Source organism: Rhinopithecus roxellana, chromosome 20, assembly GCF_007565055.1.
Source record: "Rhinopithecus roxellana isolate Shanxi Qingling chromosome 20, ASM756505v1, whole genome shotgun sequence".
In the NCBI taxonomy this organism is placed as follows: domain Eukaryota; kingdom Metazoa; phylum Chordata; class Mammalia; order Primates; family Cercopithecidae; genus Rhinopithecus; species Rhinopithecus roxellana.
In genome coordinates, this window is record NC_044568.1 from 19,166,129 (window position 1) to 19,179,521 (window position 13,393).

The 13,393-nt window shown below is 57.6% G+C and overlaps 1 protein-coding gene across 4 annotated transcripts in view; it reads left to right on the top strand.

Annotated features, from left to right (window-relative positions):
• TCF25 (transcription factor 25) overlaps positions 1–7,127 on the top strand; it is a 34,420-nt gene extending 27,293 nt beyond the window's left edge. The window contains exons 13-18 of one of the 4 annotated variants that reach the window (XR_004055480.1): positions 806–893; positions 1,651–1,809; positions 2,886–2,976; positions 3,855–4,040; positions 6,392–6,464; positions 6,825–7,126. Coding sequence is in view for 2 of the 4 variants with exons in the window: in XM_030925414.1 (XP_030781274.1) it covers positions 806–893; positions 1,651–1,809; positions 2,886–2,976; positions 3,961–4,040; positions 6,392–6,464; positions 6,825–6,983 (650 nt within the window). In the remaining 2 variants the exon portion in view is untranslated. Of the gene's footprint in view, positions 1–805; positions 894–1,650; positions 1,810–2,885; positions 2,977–3,722; positions 4,041–6,391; positions 6,465–6,824 lie in introns of those variants that run through there. The other 3 variants (XR_004055481.1, XM_030925414.1, XM_030925415.1) reach the window with 3 other exon arrangements.
• Positions 7,128–13,393: the final 6,266 nt, after the last annotated feature.

Consider the following 13,393-nt stretch of genomic DNA (forward strand, 5'->3'; position numbering starts at 1 on the left):
GCCCTTCCACTGGGCACAGGTGGCCTCTGCTCCCACCAGCCTGCCGTGGGGTCCAGTCTTTGAGATTAAAACATCCAACCCTGACCAAGTGCAGTGGCTCACGCTTGTAATCCCAGCACTTTGGGAGGTCGAGGTGGGCGGATCACCTGAGGTCAGGAGTTCAAGATCAGCCTGGTCAAAATGGTGAAATCCTGTCTCTACTAAAAATACAAAAATTAGCCAGGCGTGGTGGTAGGCGCCTGTAATCGCGGCACTTTGGGAAGCCGAGGTGGGCAGATCACCTGAAGTCAGGAGTTCGAGACCAGCCTGGTCAAAATGGTGAAACCCAGTCTCTACTAAAAATACAAAAATTAACTGGGCGCGGTGGCGGGCGCCTGTAATCCCAGCTACTCGGGAGGCTGAGACAGGAGAATCACTTGAGCCTGGGAGGTGGAGGTTGTCATGAGCTGAGATCGCGCCACTGTACTCCAGCCTGGGCGACAGAGTGAGACCCTGTCTCAGAAAGAAAGAAAAACAACCCCACGTGTGTGGAGGGTGGTGGGTGAATCTTCCCTTGGATGCAGATGGGGACGCTGGGAGGCTCCTTGGGGCTGGTGTGAAGGAGACCCCAGCCTCACACCCTGGGCACGCCAGCAGCAGCAGCTCAGAATGCCACCCAGAAGCAAGCCGCTGGCCCTGCAGACTCTTCCACCTTAGAACAGCTGTGTCTGTGACAAGGACCTCACTGTGTCCGTTACCACTTCGGGGGCTGGGAGTGGCCGGGTTTGTACTGAGGGCCCCCATAGAGCCTCCGCTTCCCCTGCAGTCCTCCTGCCTCTGCTCGAGTCCTGCAGCGTGCGGCCCGACATCACGGTTTCCAGTCACAGCTTCTTTGGACCCAATGCCGAAATAAGGTGAAGAGTGGCTGGCGGGGCTCATCTGTGGGTGCCTGTGGGTTCGGAGCCTGGGAGCTGTTTTCACTCATCCCGAGAGGCCGTGGGGGACCTGCTCCCGGCAGCGGGAGGGGCTGTGGTGGTGGCCCCGGGGACTATCATTTGACGTGGGAGGGCTCAGGAGCCCCCTTCTCTGTGGGAAAGCCCAGGTGGGATAGGTGAGCAGCCTCCAGCTTAAAACCGAGGCTGGTAAAGAGGTGCCGGGCGCGGTGACACATGCCTGTAATCAGCTTTTTGGGAGGCCGAGGTGGGAGGTTGGCTTGTGCCTAGGAGGGCAAAGCTGCAGTGAGCTGTTTGTGCTCCTGCACTCCAGCCTGGGTGACAGCGAGACCCTGTCTCATAAAACAAGCAAATGAAGAGGGAACAAACACAAGAGAAAACGCACGCCGCGGGGTCATCCCCTGGCCCTTGGGAGCCGGTGCGGACCTCCAGGGCTCGCCCTGTGTGTGCACAGATTGACCCACCCTGGTGGCAGTTTCACATTTCTGTGAAGTCGGTTGTGCTTCCTAAAGAACACAAACAGCACCCAGCAGGCTCGTGGCACATACCTGTGTGCCCTAGCCCCACGCCCTCAGGCCAGCAGCCTAGGGGCCCCCTTCCACTTGAGGCCACAGGGCACTCCCTAGACCACCCCTCTACCCAACCCTGGGACTCTTCTGGCCTCGAGGCAGGCCCTGGCCTAAAGAGGGTTCTGCTCATGGCCCTTGCTCTCCCACAGCCAGCCCCCTGCCCTGAGCCAGCTGGTGAGCCTGTACCTCGGGAGGTCACACTTTCTCTGGAAAGAGCCTGCCACCATGAGCTGGCTGGAGGAGAACGTCCGTGCGGTTCTGCAGACTGTGGACGCCGGGGACCCTGTCGTGGAAGCCTGTGAGAACCGGTGAGCTAGGGGTTTGCACAAGGCCTGCCACGCCCCCTCCTCAGGGACCCTCATCCCAGACACGAGGGCCTCGGATTCGGGAGGCGAGAGGGGCTGTGAGCAGCTTGGCCTCCGCTGCTGTGGGGCCTGTGTGGAGCCTACGAGATGGAACACAGCCCTTGGCCTGTCCCAGAGGCTTCCTGGGAGGCAGCTGTGGTCATCAGCACAGAGTCCCGAGCTGCTGTTCCCGGGTGCCTGGGGCTGGAGTGGTGGCTTCTGGTCGTGCAGTGTTTCCACATGCGCTGAGGTGATGACGAGTCTGTCACACCAGCATCTTGGGGGTAAACTGGCGGAGATGAGAGTCCCCTGTGTGTGAACATTTTGGAGGCTCGTGCCCTGATGCATCTGCATCTGACAGGCAGCCCCTCACCTGTTCTTGTCTCTTTCGCCTGTGGCCCCATGCTCGTTTGAGCGTCAGCACCGTGTCTCTGCGCACGGTGTGGCCAGGCTCGGTGAGGACCGCGTGGGAGTGGCACCCATTTGCATCTCCACAGTGAAGTCTGTGTGCTGCAGACGTGAGGCTGTGCCCGGGGCGGCCCAAGAGGTGCTGGTGCCCCCAGCCCCTGGCAGTCATGGGTCCTGTCCACGTGTCTGCTTCCTCACTGGACTGGACATTTCTCGCGGACGGAGCGTTTTGTTCCCTGTACTGCTGTCCGAGAGCGACCTCCAGCAGGGGCCCAGTGTCTGCCTGTAGCCACAGCAGGGACACGCCGAGGTGTCCTTTCATGTAGTTGAACTCAGTGAATTCCCACCAGAAGCCACTGGCCACGGCTCTCATCGTTCTTGTTCTTTGGATGAAGAGGCTGAGTCACAGGCCCTGCGGCTGGGATTGGCCCCTAGAGGTTCCCTAACCACAGGCCAGGACCAGCTGTGCTGCCTCTGCTTGAGAGTAAAATGGTAAAATGTGCAGTGTTCGGAGGCACCAGAGATGCAGCGAGATGCCCAGTGCTGGGTGGGGGTGGGGACCCTGGTGCTGCGGTGGCTACCATTTCATTTGCCATGTCTGTCTACCGTACCTTGTTTCTTCCCGGCCTTAGGCGGAAGGTGCTCTACCAGCGTGCACCCAGGAATATCCACCGTCATGTGATCCTCTCTGAGATCAAGGAAGCCGTGGCTGCCCTGCCCCCGGTAAGGGAGAAAGGCTGAAATGGGAGCTTTGTGTAAGCCGGTCACATGAACGCCCCTTCTGCTCCGGGCGGTCCACGTGCAGACGTGCGTGGTGCAGGCTCCCTCAGCAGCCCAGCTCTGCCACGGCAGGGGTAGGGGCTAGCGCAGAGGGCTCCTCCTTTCCTGGCAGCCAGGGTTCGGGTGCTTGTTGTTTTGAGAGAGAAATCCTTTGGGGCTCAGAGCACGAGCTGAGTAGTCACCTTGGTGAACTGCTCCGTCCATGGTCTTCTGAGTGCTTGGTGCAGCTGCTGGGGTATAGTCCTGCTCTGACACCTCCTGTGCTGGAGGTGCTGCTTCTATCTCAAAACCTAAGGATTTTATACTGTTGTTAAGGGGTGAGATAGAACGAGTGAGAAAACCAGCAAGTCGGAGGGTCGCAGGACCACGGAGCGTCCATTGGGGACAGCTTAGTGCCTCCTGGTTTAACTTCGGCTGCTCTGCAGGCCCTTATGACCGGCATGGCTGGCTTTGTCCGGGGCTATGAGCTTCTGACTCTTCTTAGTTGAGTGGTAGCACATGGCACTGTGCGTGGGGGCTGAGGGGCGAGGCAGTGAGTGCACCAGGAGCTCTGTGCAACCCGCGGGCGGCTCAGGGTCCCTGTAGCCTGCATTTGCTGAAGTGAGAGCTTCTGACACGTGGTGAAGATCTTGGCAGGCGTGAGCAGCACGTGACCCCCTTCCTTCCCCACCACATTCTCCGGTGTGCAGGGCAGACGCCTCGCAGGTTCACCTCGACTCCCGTGAGTGTCCTGGTGGCAGAAGGACTGTCCCACCCTCACCCAAAGCTCGTTGGTACAAAAAGCACAGCCGTTTCTGTCAGACTCTGTGGCTATCTCTCAGCAGATGCATCCAGTCCACGCTGGAGTCGACTGAAGGACTCTGCTGGGAGAGGCAGAGGCCCCCCGGCAGCATGCGTAGCATCTTCGTTTTGTGTCCCTTTCTGAAGGACGTGACCACGCAGTCTGTGATGGGGTTTGACCCTCTGCCTCCTTCGGACACAATCTACTCCTACGTCAGGCCAGAGAGGTACCTCCCTCCTCCCAGTTCGCACCTTCCACCTCCCTCCTCCCACCTCTCTCCTCCTTCCTCTCACCTCCCCTCCCACCTCCCTCCTCCTTCCTCCCTCCTCCCACCTCCCACCTCCCTCCTCCCTCCTCCCACCTCCCAGCTCCCACCTCCCTCCTCCCTCCTCCCACCTCCCAGCTCCCACCTCCTTCCTTCTACCTCCCTCCTCCCTCCTCCCACCTCTCACCTTGCTCCTCCTTCCTCCCACCTCCCCTCCCACCTCCCACCTCCCAGCTTCCACCTTCCACCTTCCAGCTCCCAACTCCCACCTCCCACCTCCCTCCTCCCACCTCCCTCCTCCTACCTCCCAGCTCCCACCTCGCTGCTCCCAGCTCCCAGCTTCCAGCTCTCTTCTGCAGCTCTGAGGTCAGGGCTTCAGGGCTCACAGGGACTGGCTGCCTCCTTCGGACCCAGATGCTAGGAGATGGGCGCAGGGTTCAGTGGGTCTTTCCCCTCACAGGAAGGGAGAGGAACAGTGTTATTTGGGAGTCACAGCTCTGCGTTTGCAGGCTGCGTTCCTTCCCGTCTCCATCGAACGCACGGGTGCTTGCGTGTCAGCCTCTGTGAGGCGCGAGTGACACAGTGGAAGGAAGCAGGTGTGCAGTGATGTGGGAAAAACACATTAACTTTAGAATCTAGACATAAACATAAAATCAAAACTGCACCAGCCTGGCCAACATGGCGAAACCCTGTCTCGACTAAAAATACAAATATTAGGGCCAGGTGCGGTGGCTCACGCCTGTAATCCCAGCACTTTGGGAGGCCGAGGCGGGTGGATCACCTGAGGTCGGGAGTTCAAGACCAGCCTGACCAACATGGAGAAACTCCGTCTCTACTAAAAATGCAAAAACTAGCAAGGCATGGTGGCGCATGCCTGTAATCCCAGCTACTCGAGAGGCTGAGGCAGGAGAATCGCTTGAACCCAGGAGGCGGAGGTTGCAGTGAGCTGAGATTGCAACATTGCACTCCAGCCTGGGCAAAAAGAGCGAAACTCCGTCTCAAAAAAAAAAAAAAAAAAAAAAAAAACACACAAATATTAGCCGTCCGGGTGCGGTGACTCACACCTGTAATCCTGTAATTCCAGCAGTTTGGGAGGCCAAGGTGGGCGAATCACAAAGTCAAGAGATCGAGACTATCCTGGCCAATGTGGTGAAAACCCATCTCTACTGAAATACAAAAAAAGTAGCCGGGCTTGGTGGCAGGTTCCTATAGTCCCAGCTACTGGGGAGGCTGAGGCAGGAGAATTGTTTGAACCTGGGAGGCGGAGCTTGCAGTGAGCCGAGATCACGCCCCCGCACTCCAGCCTGGAGACAGTGACTCCATCTCAAAAAAAAAAACTCCAGTAAGGTCTTTGGAGGAAGGAGGGGTGGGTGTGCTGAGACGCAGAGGAGGGAGGGGTGGGTATGCCGAGACGCAGAGGATGACCGTGCCCTCACCAGGCTCAGGGGACATGTTCCACAGCAGAGTCACTATGCCAGTGTCACTAAGGCCCTGTGCCAGGAGCAGAGCACACAGCACGTTGAGAGAACAAAAGCAGGCCCCATGACCATGCCGGGAGAGCAGGGCTTCGGGGCAAGAGGGCCAGGGAGCAGGTCCAAGCCGACTCCCAGGCCGCCGGTATGTCTGGCATTCAGAATCTGGGTCATGGAAAGGCTTTTTACCTTTCTTTCTGGGCTTGAAACGACTTGCCTTACTTAGGCTCCATCACCCACACAGTGGTCTTCGTGAATTATTCCTGCCGGTAGGGTGTGGTAGCATTGAGGAATTACAATTCTTTGCTGCCTCCCTCCCCGTGGACCCCCGGCTTTCGCCCTCCCTGGAGCTCGTTAGGCCTGGGCTGCTCAGCGTCTTGTAGAGCCCTTTGCACCAGGAGAGTCTCCACTTAACACCGGCCCTGGACACTTCTGCCTTTGCATAAGGAGTGTGTGCTCGCAAAGCTTCAGTGCTGAAGGAGACATTGAAACTACAGCTTTTCTGAAAAGCAAGGCACCTGTGCGGTGGCCGATGGTGGCTGTGGGAGCCTCGCTGTGGACCCCGTGCCTGCCTTAGCCGCGCTGGTCTCCCTCATCCTGTTCCCGCTGGCCTCAGCTCCACCCTCAGCGGATAAGGAAGCCTCACTGCCCGCCAGGGCCCTGATCTCCGCTTTGCAGGACTCCAGAGCCTGTGCTCAGCTGCTGCTGCTGCTCTGCCCCTGGTGGGGCCCCTCCGTATCCCTGCGAGGAGGCAGCTGGCAGGCAGCCCTGTGAGCTGGGTTGGGTCCCACAAGTCTCAGTTCAGTGTCATTTCCGACGTCTCTTGACTTTCTCTTTCAGGCTGAGTCCCGTCAGCCACGGAAACACGATCGCACTCTTCTTTAGGTCACTGTTGCCAAACTATACCGTGGAGGTAGGTTGAGCTCGTCCCAGCCCTGCCTCCCAGTGGGCTCGGGCATATCCATGCCAGTGCGAATGTCTGGAGCCCTCCTTGAACCAGGACTGTGCCAGCGGGGTGCCCGTTCTGCCAGGGGAATTGGGACCTGCCCAGATGGTAGCACATGCAGGGCCCGTGAGTCAGCCCGGCTTGACCCCACTCTCTGGTCTGGCTTGGCTAGACGTGACGTTTGGTTTTCAGAGCTTCCTCTCCTCACAGAGACCTGGGGAGGGTTCAGGGCCCGGTGCTAGGCTCCACAACGCCTTCCTGCTTGGGCCCTGGGCCCCTAGTCCCAGCACAGACAGCCCCCTGTTCAGACATGTCCCATTGCTGCAGGGGGAGAGGCCCGAGGAAGGAGTGGCTGGGGGTCTGAACCGCAACCAGGGCCTGAACAGGCTGATGCTGGCTGTGCGCGACATGATGGCCAACTTCCACCTCAACGACCTAGAGGCACCGCACGAGGACGACGTGGACGGGGAGGGGGAGTGGGACTGAGCGTCTGCAGAGGTCCCTGAAAGCCGTAATGATGTTGCTGATTTCTGTGCTGGTCGGAATCGGTCAGTTCCCTGAAGTAGAGATGCTGACTGTATCACTGACCTGGTCCACTGTTTCTCCTATAAATGTAAACAGGTCACGCTCTGCTGTCCGCACGTTCTTTCCTAGGCACTGAGCGCCGTCCTGTGCCCTCGGATTCGAATCACACTCAGTCCAGTCTCCTCCCAGTGGCCTGTGGGTGAGGGGGGGCCCAGACCACGTGCTTCCTGCGCTCCCAGCATCTGGGTACAGGTGGAGGAGGAGTCCCACAGGGTCTTCAGTGCCGGTCCCTGCTGAATGCTGAGGCCCTGGGTGCACATCCTCCTTGAACTTGCTCTGGAGTTTGTTGACAGAGCTGCCTGCCTTGTTGGGAGAGGGTTTCGTGGCGGGGCTGGAGCAGAGAGGCATCTGTGTGGCAGCTGGCCTTCAGTCTTCCTCCAAGCAGGTGGGGCGGCTATGTTGGGGTCCTGTGGCTGGAGCCCACCATCTGTTGAATCTGACAAAATCGTTTTCTTTTTTCTTTTTTTTTTTGAGACGCAGTCTCACTCTGTCACCAGGCTGGAGTGCAGTGGAGCAGTCTCAGCTCACTGCAAGCTCCACCTCCTGGGTTCCCGCCATTCTCCTGCCTCAGCCTCCCAAGTAGCTGGGACTACAGGCACCGCCACCATGCCCCGCTAATTTTTGTATTTTTAGTAGAGACGGGGTTTCACCATGTTGGCCAGGGTGGTCTCAATCTCTTGACCTTGTGATCCACCCGCCTCGGCCTCTCAAAGTGCTGGGATTACAGCCGTGAGCCACTGCGCCCGGCCAAAATAATTTTATTAGAGAACTTGAGGGCAGTGCCCAGAATTGAAGGTAAAGTCCCAGAAGCATGTTTTGCAAAGAAAAGTGCCCAGGGCAGCTCTGAGGGCCCATGTGGCAAAGATCAGGGGACAGTCCGTCTGGGGCAAATGGACCACTCAGACCAAGACCCCAGTCTGGTGGGGGCTTAGCTGGAGCCGGTCCTGGCACAGGTGACTAATGGTGCACAGAACCGGGGCATCCCATAGTCTTACGGTGCTGCAGCTGCAGGAGGGGCAGAGGCTGCAGCCAGACAGAATCAGAAGCCAGCGTGGTTCTGGAAGGATCGAGAACACCGAGGTATTACAGCTGCAACAGGGGTCCTGTCCCCTGGCACCCTTCACCACCCCCATCTTTTACCCTTAGGGGGCAGCAGACACGAGGGGCTGCCCAAGGCTCTAGGGCGGCCAGTGGGGCAGGAAACAGGTTCCGGCCCCAGCTGGACCCACCTCCCAGAAAGCCCTACCACTGTATAATCATCTAACTTGGGGCTTGCTGAGGCCTGTGAGTTCATCCTTTTGGCAGTTCCTGGTGTCTCCTGACCCTACTCAGCATTTCCTGGGCCGGAGCTTAGGGTGCAGGACCCTCCCCAGGACGACAAGGGACCACTGTCCATGACAAGCGTCGGCCTGAGGGCTGAGCCGTGTGTGCTCATCTCAGACGCGGGCCTGAGGGTGCAGCTTTGGCCCTGTGCTGGCCGTTTCTAGGAGTGGTGCACTGAGGTCCCAGCTGCGACAGCCCCCGGCTCTGCAGGAAGAGATCATGGGCATGGGGAGTTGATGCTGTGGCCTCGTTCCTCTCTATAGTGAGTGAATGATGTTTGCGGTCAGCAGGAGCCTGTGGGGAGCACGGACTGGTCTTCCTGGTGTCCCACCTACCCTTTTTTCCATGCCAACATAACTAGATTTGTTGGGGGATCTGCAGTCAGCTCCAGGGAAGATGGTCGGGACAACCCCAGTCTGCCCTAGGTCCCCACCCTCCACAGCCAGGGTGGCCTGTGGTGAGCTGCTGCCATCGAGATGCGGGCTCTGCTAGAGTCTTCAGTCTTTTCTCTGAAAATGACAGGCATGCAAGGAGAGCTGGGTCCCCTGCCTTTTCCATTCCAGATGCCTTGAGTCCCCCCAGATGGGGATGTGACGTTTGGAGCTGCAGCAGGCCCCCTACGGTTGGGAGTCAAAGAACAGCTGGTGTTCCAGGGACGGTGCAGCAGAGGCTGAGCCCAGGCCTGCTGTCCTGAGAGATGGCTGGATCACTGATGCCTTGGCAGTGGTGCTGCGGTTTCTGTCACAACCTGCAGCTGAGCCTAGTTCCAGTGACTGTGAGATCTGAAAGACTGAAGACGTAGCCTCTGCCATGCGTGTGGGGAGGAATCCTGGATCCTGCTTCCTCCCTTGGCCCTGTTCAGCCCAGCGAGAGGCTGAGGCACAAGTGATTCCCCAGCTGGGCCCTTTTCCACTGAGCCAGAACCCCCCAGAGTCTTCAACACGGGTAGGCCCACGAGAAACCCTGCTTGCCGCCTCCCACACCCCCACCCCAAGGTCAAAGGAAACGGCTCCTGAACCAAGGGCTGAGACTGGCTGTGGGTCCAGCTGTCCTGGGGTGCTGTACTGGAGCCCACCATGGTGGGATCATTGGTCCGGCAGTGACCTCCGCCTCCATGTCCGTGGCCGCAGCTGGACAGGCCACTCCCTGGACCACAGAGATGCTTTCCCCCGCAGCCCTTGGGCACACATTGAGCAGATGTGTCTGCACCCATGTGTGTGCCTGTGTGTGCGTACCTGTGTGTGTGTACGTGCCTGCGCGTGTGTGTGCGTGCCTGTGTGTGTACGTGCCTGTGCGTGTGTGTACGTGCCTGTGTGTGTACGTGCCTGCGTGTGTGTGTGCATGCCTGTGTGTGTGTACGTGCCTGCGCGCGTGTGTGTACGTGCCTGCGCGTGTGTGCGTGCCTGTGTTTGTGTGTGCGTGCCTGTGTATGTGCCTGCGCGTGTGTGTACGTGCCTGTGTGTGTACGTGCCTGCGCGTGTGTGTGCGTGCCTGTGTGTGTGTACGTGCCTGCGCGTGTGTGTGCGTGCCTGTGTGTGTATGTTGTACGTGCCTGCGTGCGTGCTTGTATGTGTATGTATACGTGTCTGTGTGTGTGTGTGCGTGCCTGTGTATGTGTACATGCCTGTGTGTGTGCGTGTGTGTGTGTTGCAGGCCCTGGATGCCAGACACTGAATAAACGCAGGAAAGCGTCTGCGTTCTCCTCGCGGGGCGCTGGTCCAGAAGCGCTCTGCTTCAGGTCTGCCAGTTTGAAGAGGTCTCCCAAAGCTGGGGAAGGAAGGCGGCTCTGTTGGTGTGAGGGCCCCAGGAGGCCCCCGATGTCCACAGCACCTCACAGACCCAGACCCTGCTCACCTCTGGCAATGAGCTGGAGGAAAGTGCTCTGCAGGAACGGAGGAACGGTGCCTCTACCCATGGGGGGACCCTGGTGAGCGGATGGGCCAGCCCCAAGTGTCTTCCGGCCGTTCAACACGCAGTGTTTCCAGGGGCACTAAGAGATGAAAATACAGATAGGATTAGCTGTAGGATTTCATCTAATCACAGATCATCCCGAGGCTAATTTATCTTCCCCCATGACCATAACGCATCAAAAAGTTGACTTTTTCCAGCTCAGCCGTGCCTCATCTTCCCACAAAGCCCCCAACAGGCACATCCAGTGAGAACCCACAGTGGGAGTCCTGTGGCAGGGTCACTCCACTTCCGATGCCCTCCAGCTGCATCTTGGCAGGAAAAAGGCTGCCCAATTCTCATGACCTTTCAAGTCCCGGGTTGGGTGGTAGCGTGGAGGCTGGGGTTAACCGCCGTCCATCTCAAAGGCCTCATTATGGAGCTGCAAACACGAACGTCCTTGAAATGTGAGGTCACAGTGCTCTGGGGCAGGGGCTGCTCACCGGCTCATGGCCAGAGGTGAGCGGGTTCTGGGTCTGTGAGGTGCTGTGGATGTTGGGGGCCTCCTGGGGCCTTCACACCAACGGAGCCTTCTTCCTTCCCCAGGCAGGCTCGGCCTCCGCACACCCTGGGATCCATCTCTGCCCTGTGCTTAGGTTGGAAGCACAGCGTGAGGGGCAAAGGGCATGGGAGGCAAAAGGCTGGACTGAGGCCGAGGCCGTGTGGCTGCGGCCAGGCACCAGGTCCTGTGGCAGCGTGGGCAGGGCGTGCGGTCCCCTCTGAGCAGCCTGGGGCTGTGGGTGCTACCAGAAGCAGGTCTCCCAAAGCTGAAGATACGTCCCTGCCCGTGTTTCCCGAGTACACTCTGCAGATGCGCCTGTGTCCGCCAGATGGTATAAGAATCTCCCAGCAACAGTCGTTGATAGGGAGTCTGAAGCCACCAGATGCCACGTGGTCTGTTCACACCATGGACACCACAGTCTGAGGCAGAGGATTGCAGCCACTGGCATGGGTGCACCTCAGCCAGAGAGAGTAACTGGGACACCATTCACGTCATGGGCCAGATGGGCCGGCAGCGACTCACTGGGGCCATTCCGGGTGGGAACGCTGTGTCGGTCTGGTGCTACTTATGTGGCTGGTTCAGGTCGGGCATCCCTCACCCTGCATATTTATCATTGGTGCATTTTTATGTATGTTGTACCTCAATGAAAAGACTTTAGTGCCGGGCGCGGTGGCTCAAGCCTGTAATCCCAGCACTTTGGGAGGCCCGAGGCGGGTGGGTCATGAGGTCAGGAGTTCAAGACCATCCTGGCTGACATGGTGAAACCCGTCTCTACTAAAGATACAAAAAAGTAGCCGGGCGAGGTGGCGGGCGCCTGTAGTCCCAGCTACTCGGGAGGCTGAGGCAGAAGAATGGTGTGAACCCGGGAAGCGGAGCTTGCAGTGAGCTGAGATCTGGCCACTACACTCCAGCCTGGGCGACAGAGCGAGACTCCGTCTCAAAAAAAAAAAATTTTTTTAGGCCGGGTGTGGTGATTCACCCCATAATCCCAGCACTTTGGGAGGCCGAGGTGGGAGGATCACGAGGTCAAGAGATCGAGACCATCCTGGTCAACACGGTGAAACCCCGCCTCTACTAAAAAAATACAAAAATTAGCCAGGCATGGTGGCGGGCGCCTGTAGTCTCAGCTACTCCGGAGGCTGAGGCAGGAGAATTGCTTGAACCTGGTAGGCGGAGGTACAGTGAACCGAGATCATGCCACTGCACTACAGCCTGGGTGACAGCGAGACTTCATCTCAAAAAAAAAAAAAAAAAAATTTAAAGCAGACGGGGTGTGGGGGCTCACCCCTGTAATCTCAGCGTTTTGGGAGGCTGAGGCGGGCGGATCACCTGAGGCCAGGAGTTCAAGACCAGCCTGGTCAACATGGTGAAACCACATCTCTACTAAAAATACCAAACTTAGGCGGGTGTGGTGGCGGGCGCCTGCAGTCCCAGCTACTCGGGAGGCTGAGGCAGGAGTATCGCTTGAACCCAGGAGGCAGAGGTTGTAGTGTGCTGAGAATGTACCACTACACTCCAGCCTGGGCAACAGAGTGAAACTGTGTCTCAAATAAAAATTATATATATACACACACACACACACATTTTTTTTTTTTTTTTTTTTTTTTGAGTCTGAATCTCTGTTTCCCAGGCTGGAGTGCAGTGGTGTGATCTCGGCTCACTACAACCTCTGCCTCCCGGGTTCAAGCAATTCTGCCTCAGCCTTCCAAGTAGCTGGGACTGCAGGCGCCCGCCACCACACCCGGCTAATCTTTAAATTTTTAGTAGAGATGGGGTTTCACCATATTAGCCAGGCTGGTCTCGAACTCCTGACCTCATGACCCGCCCGTCTCAGTCTCCCAAAGTGCTGGCATTACAGGGGTGAGCCACCGTGCCTGGCAATAACGATTTTTTTTTTTTTTTTTTTTTTGAGACAGAGTTTTGCTCTTGTTGCCCAGGCTGGAGTGCAGTGGTACAATCTCAGCTCACGACAACCTCCACCTCCTGCGTTCAAGCAATTCTCCTGCCTCAGCCTCCCGAGTAACTGGGATTACAGGCGCCCACCACCACGCCTGGCTAATTTTTGTATTTTTAGTAGAGATGGGGTTTCACCATGTCGGCCAGGCTGGTCTCAAACTCCTGACTTCAGGTGATCCACCTGCCTTGGGCTCCCAAAGTGCTGGGATGACAGGCGTGAGCCACCGCACCCAACAATAATAAAAAATTTCAAAGCAAAAATAAAGATTTATAAATTGTAAAATGCAGATGTAACAAATGAGTAATATTTACTGTATCAGTAAATATGAATAATATAATGTGCTCACGGAGGTGGCTTGTGAGTGGTGTGAGCATTTCATGGTCAGAGATTGGCAGTCGGGTGAGAGACAGGATGGATTTTAACTCGAACATCACAGATGCAAACACTGAACACCCTGACGCAGGCAGCGCCTGCACCGTTGCCTCCTTCTCTGCACCTGTAAATGGGGTGAATAATTCCATCCCCCTCCCGCTTCCACCTTCAGAAGGTTTTTTGTCAGCACAGAGGCAGTCTTCAGCGAGG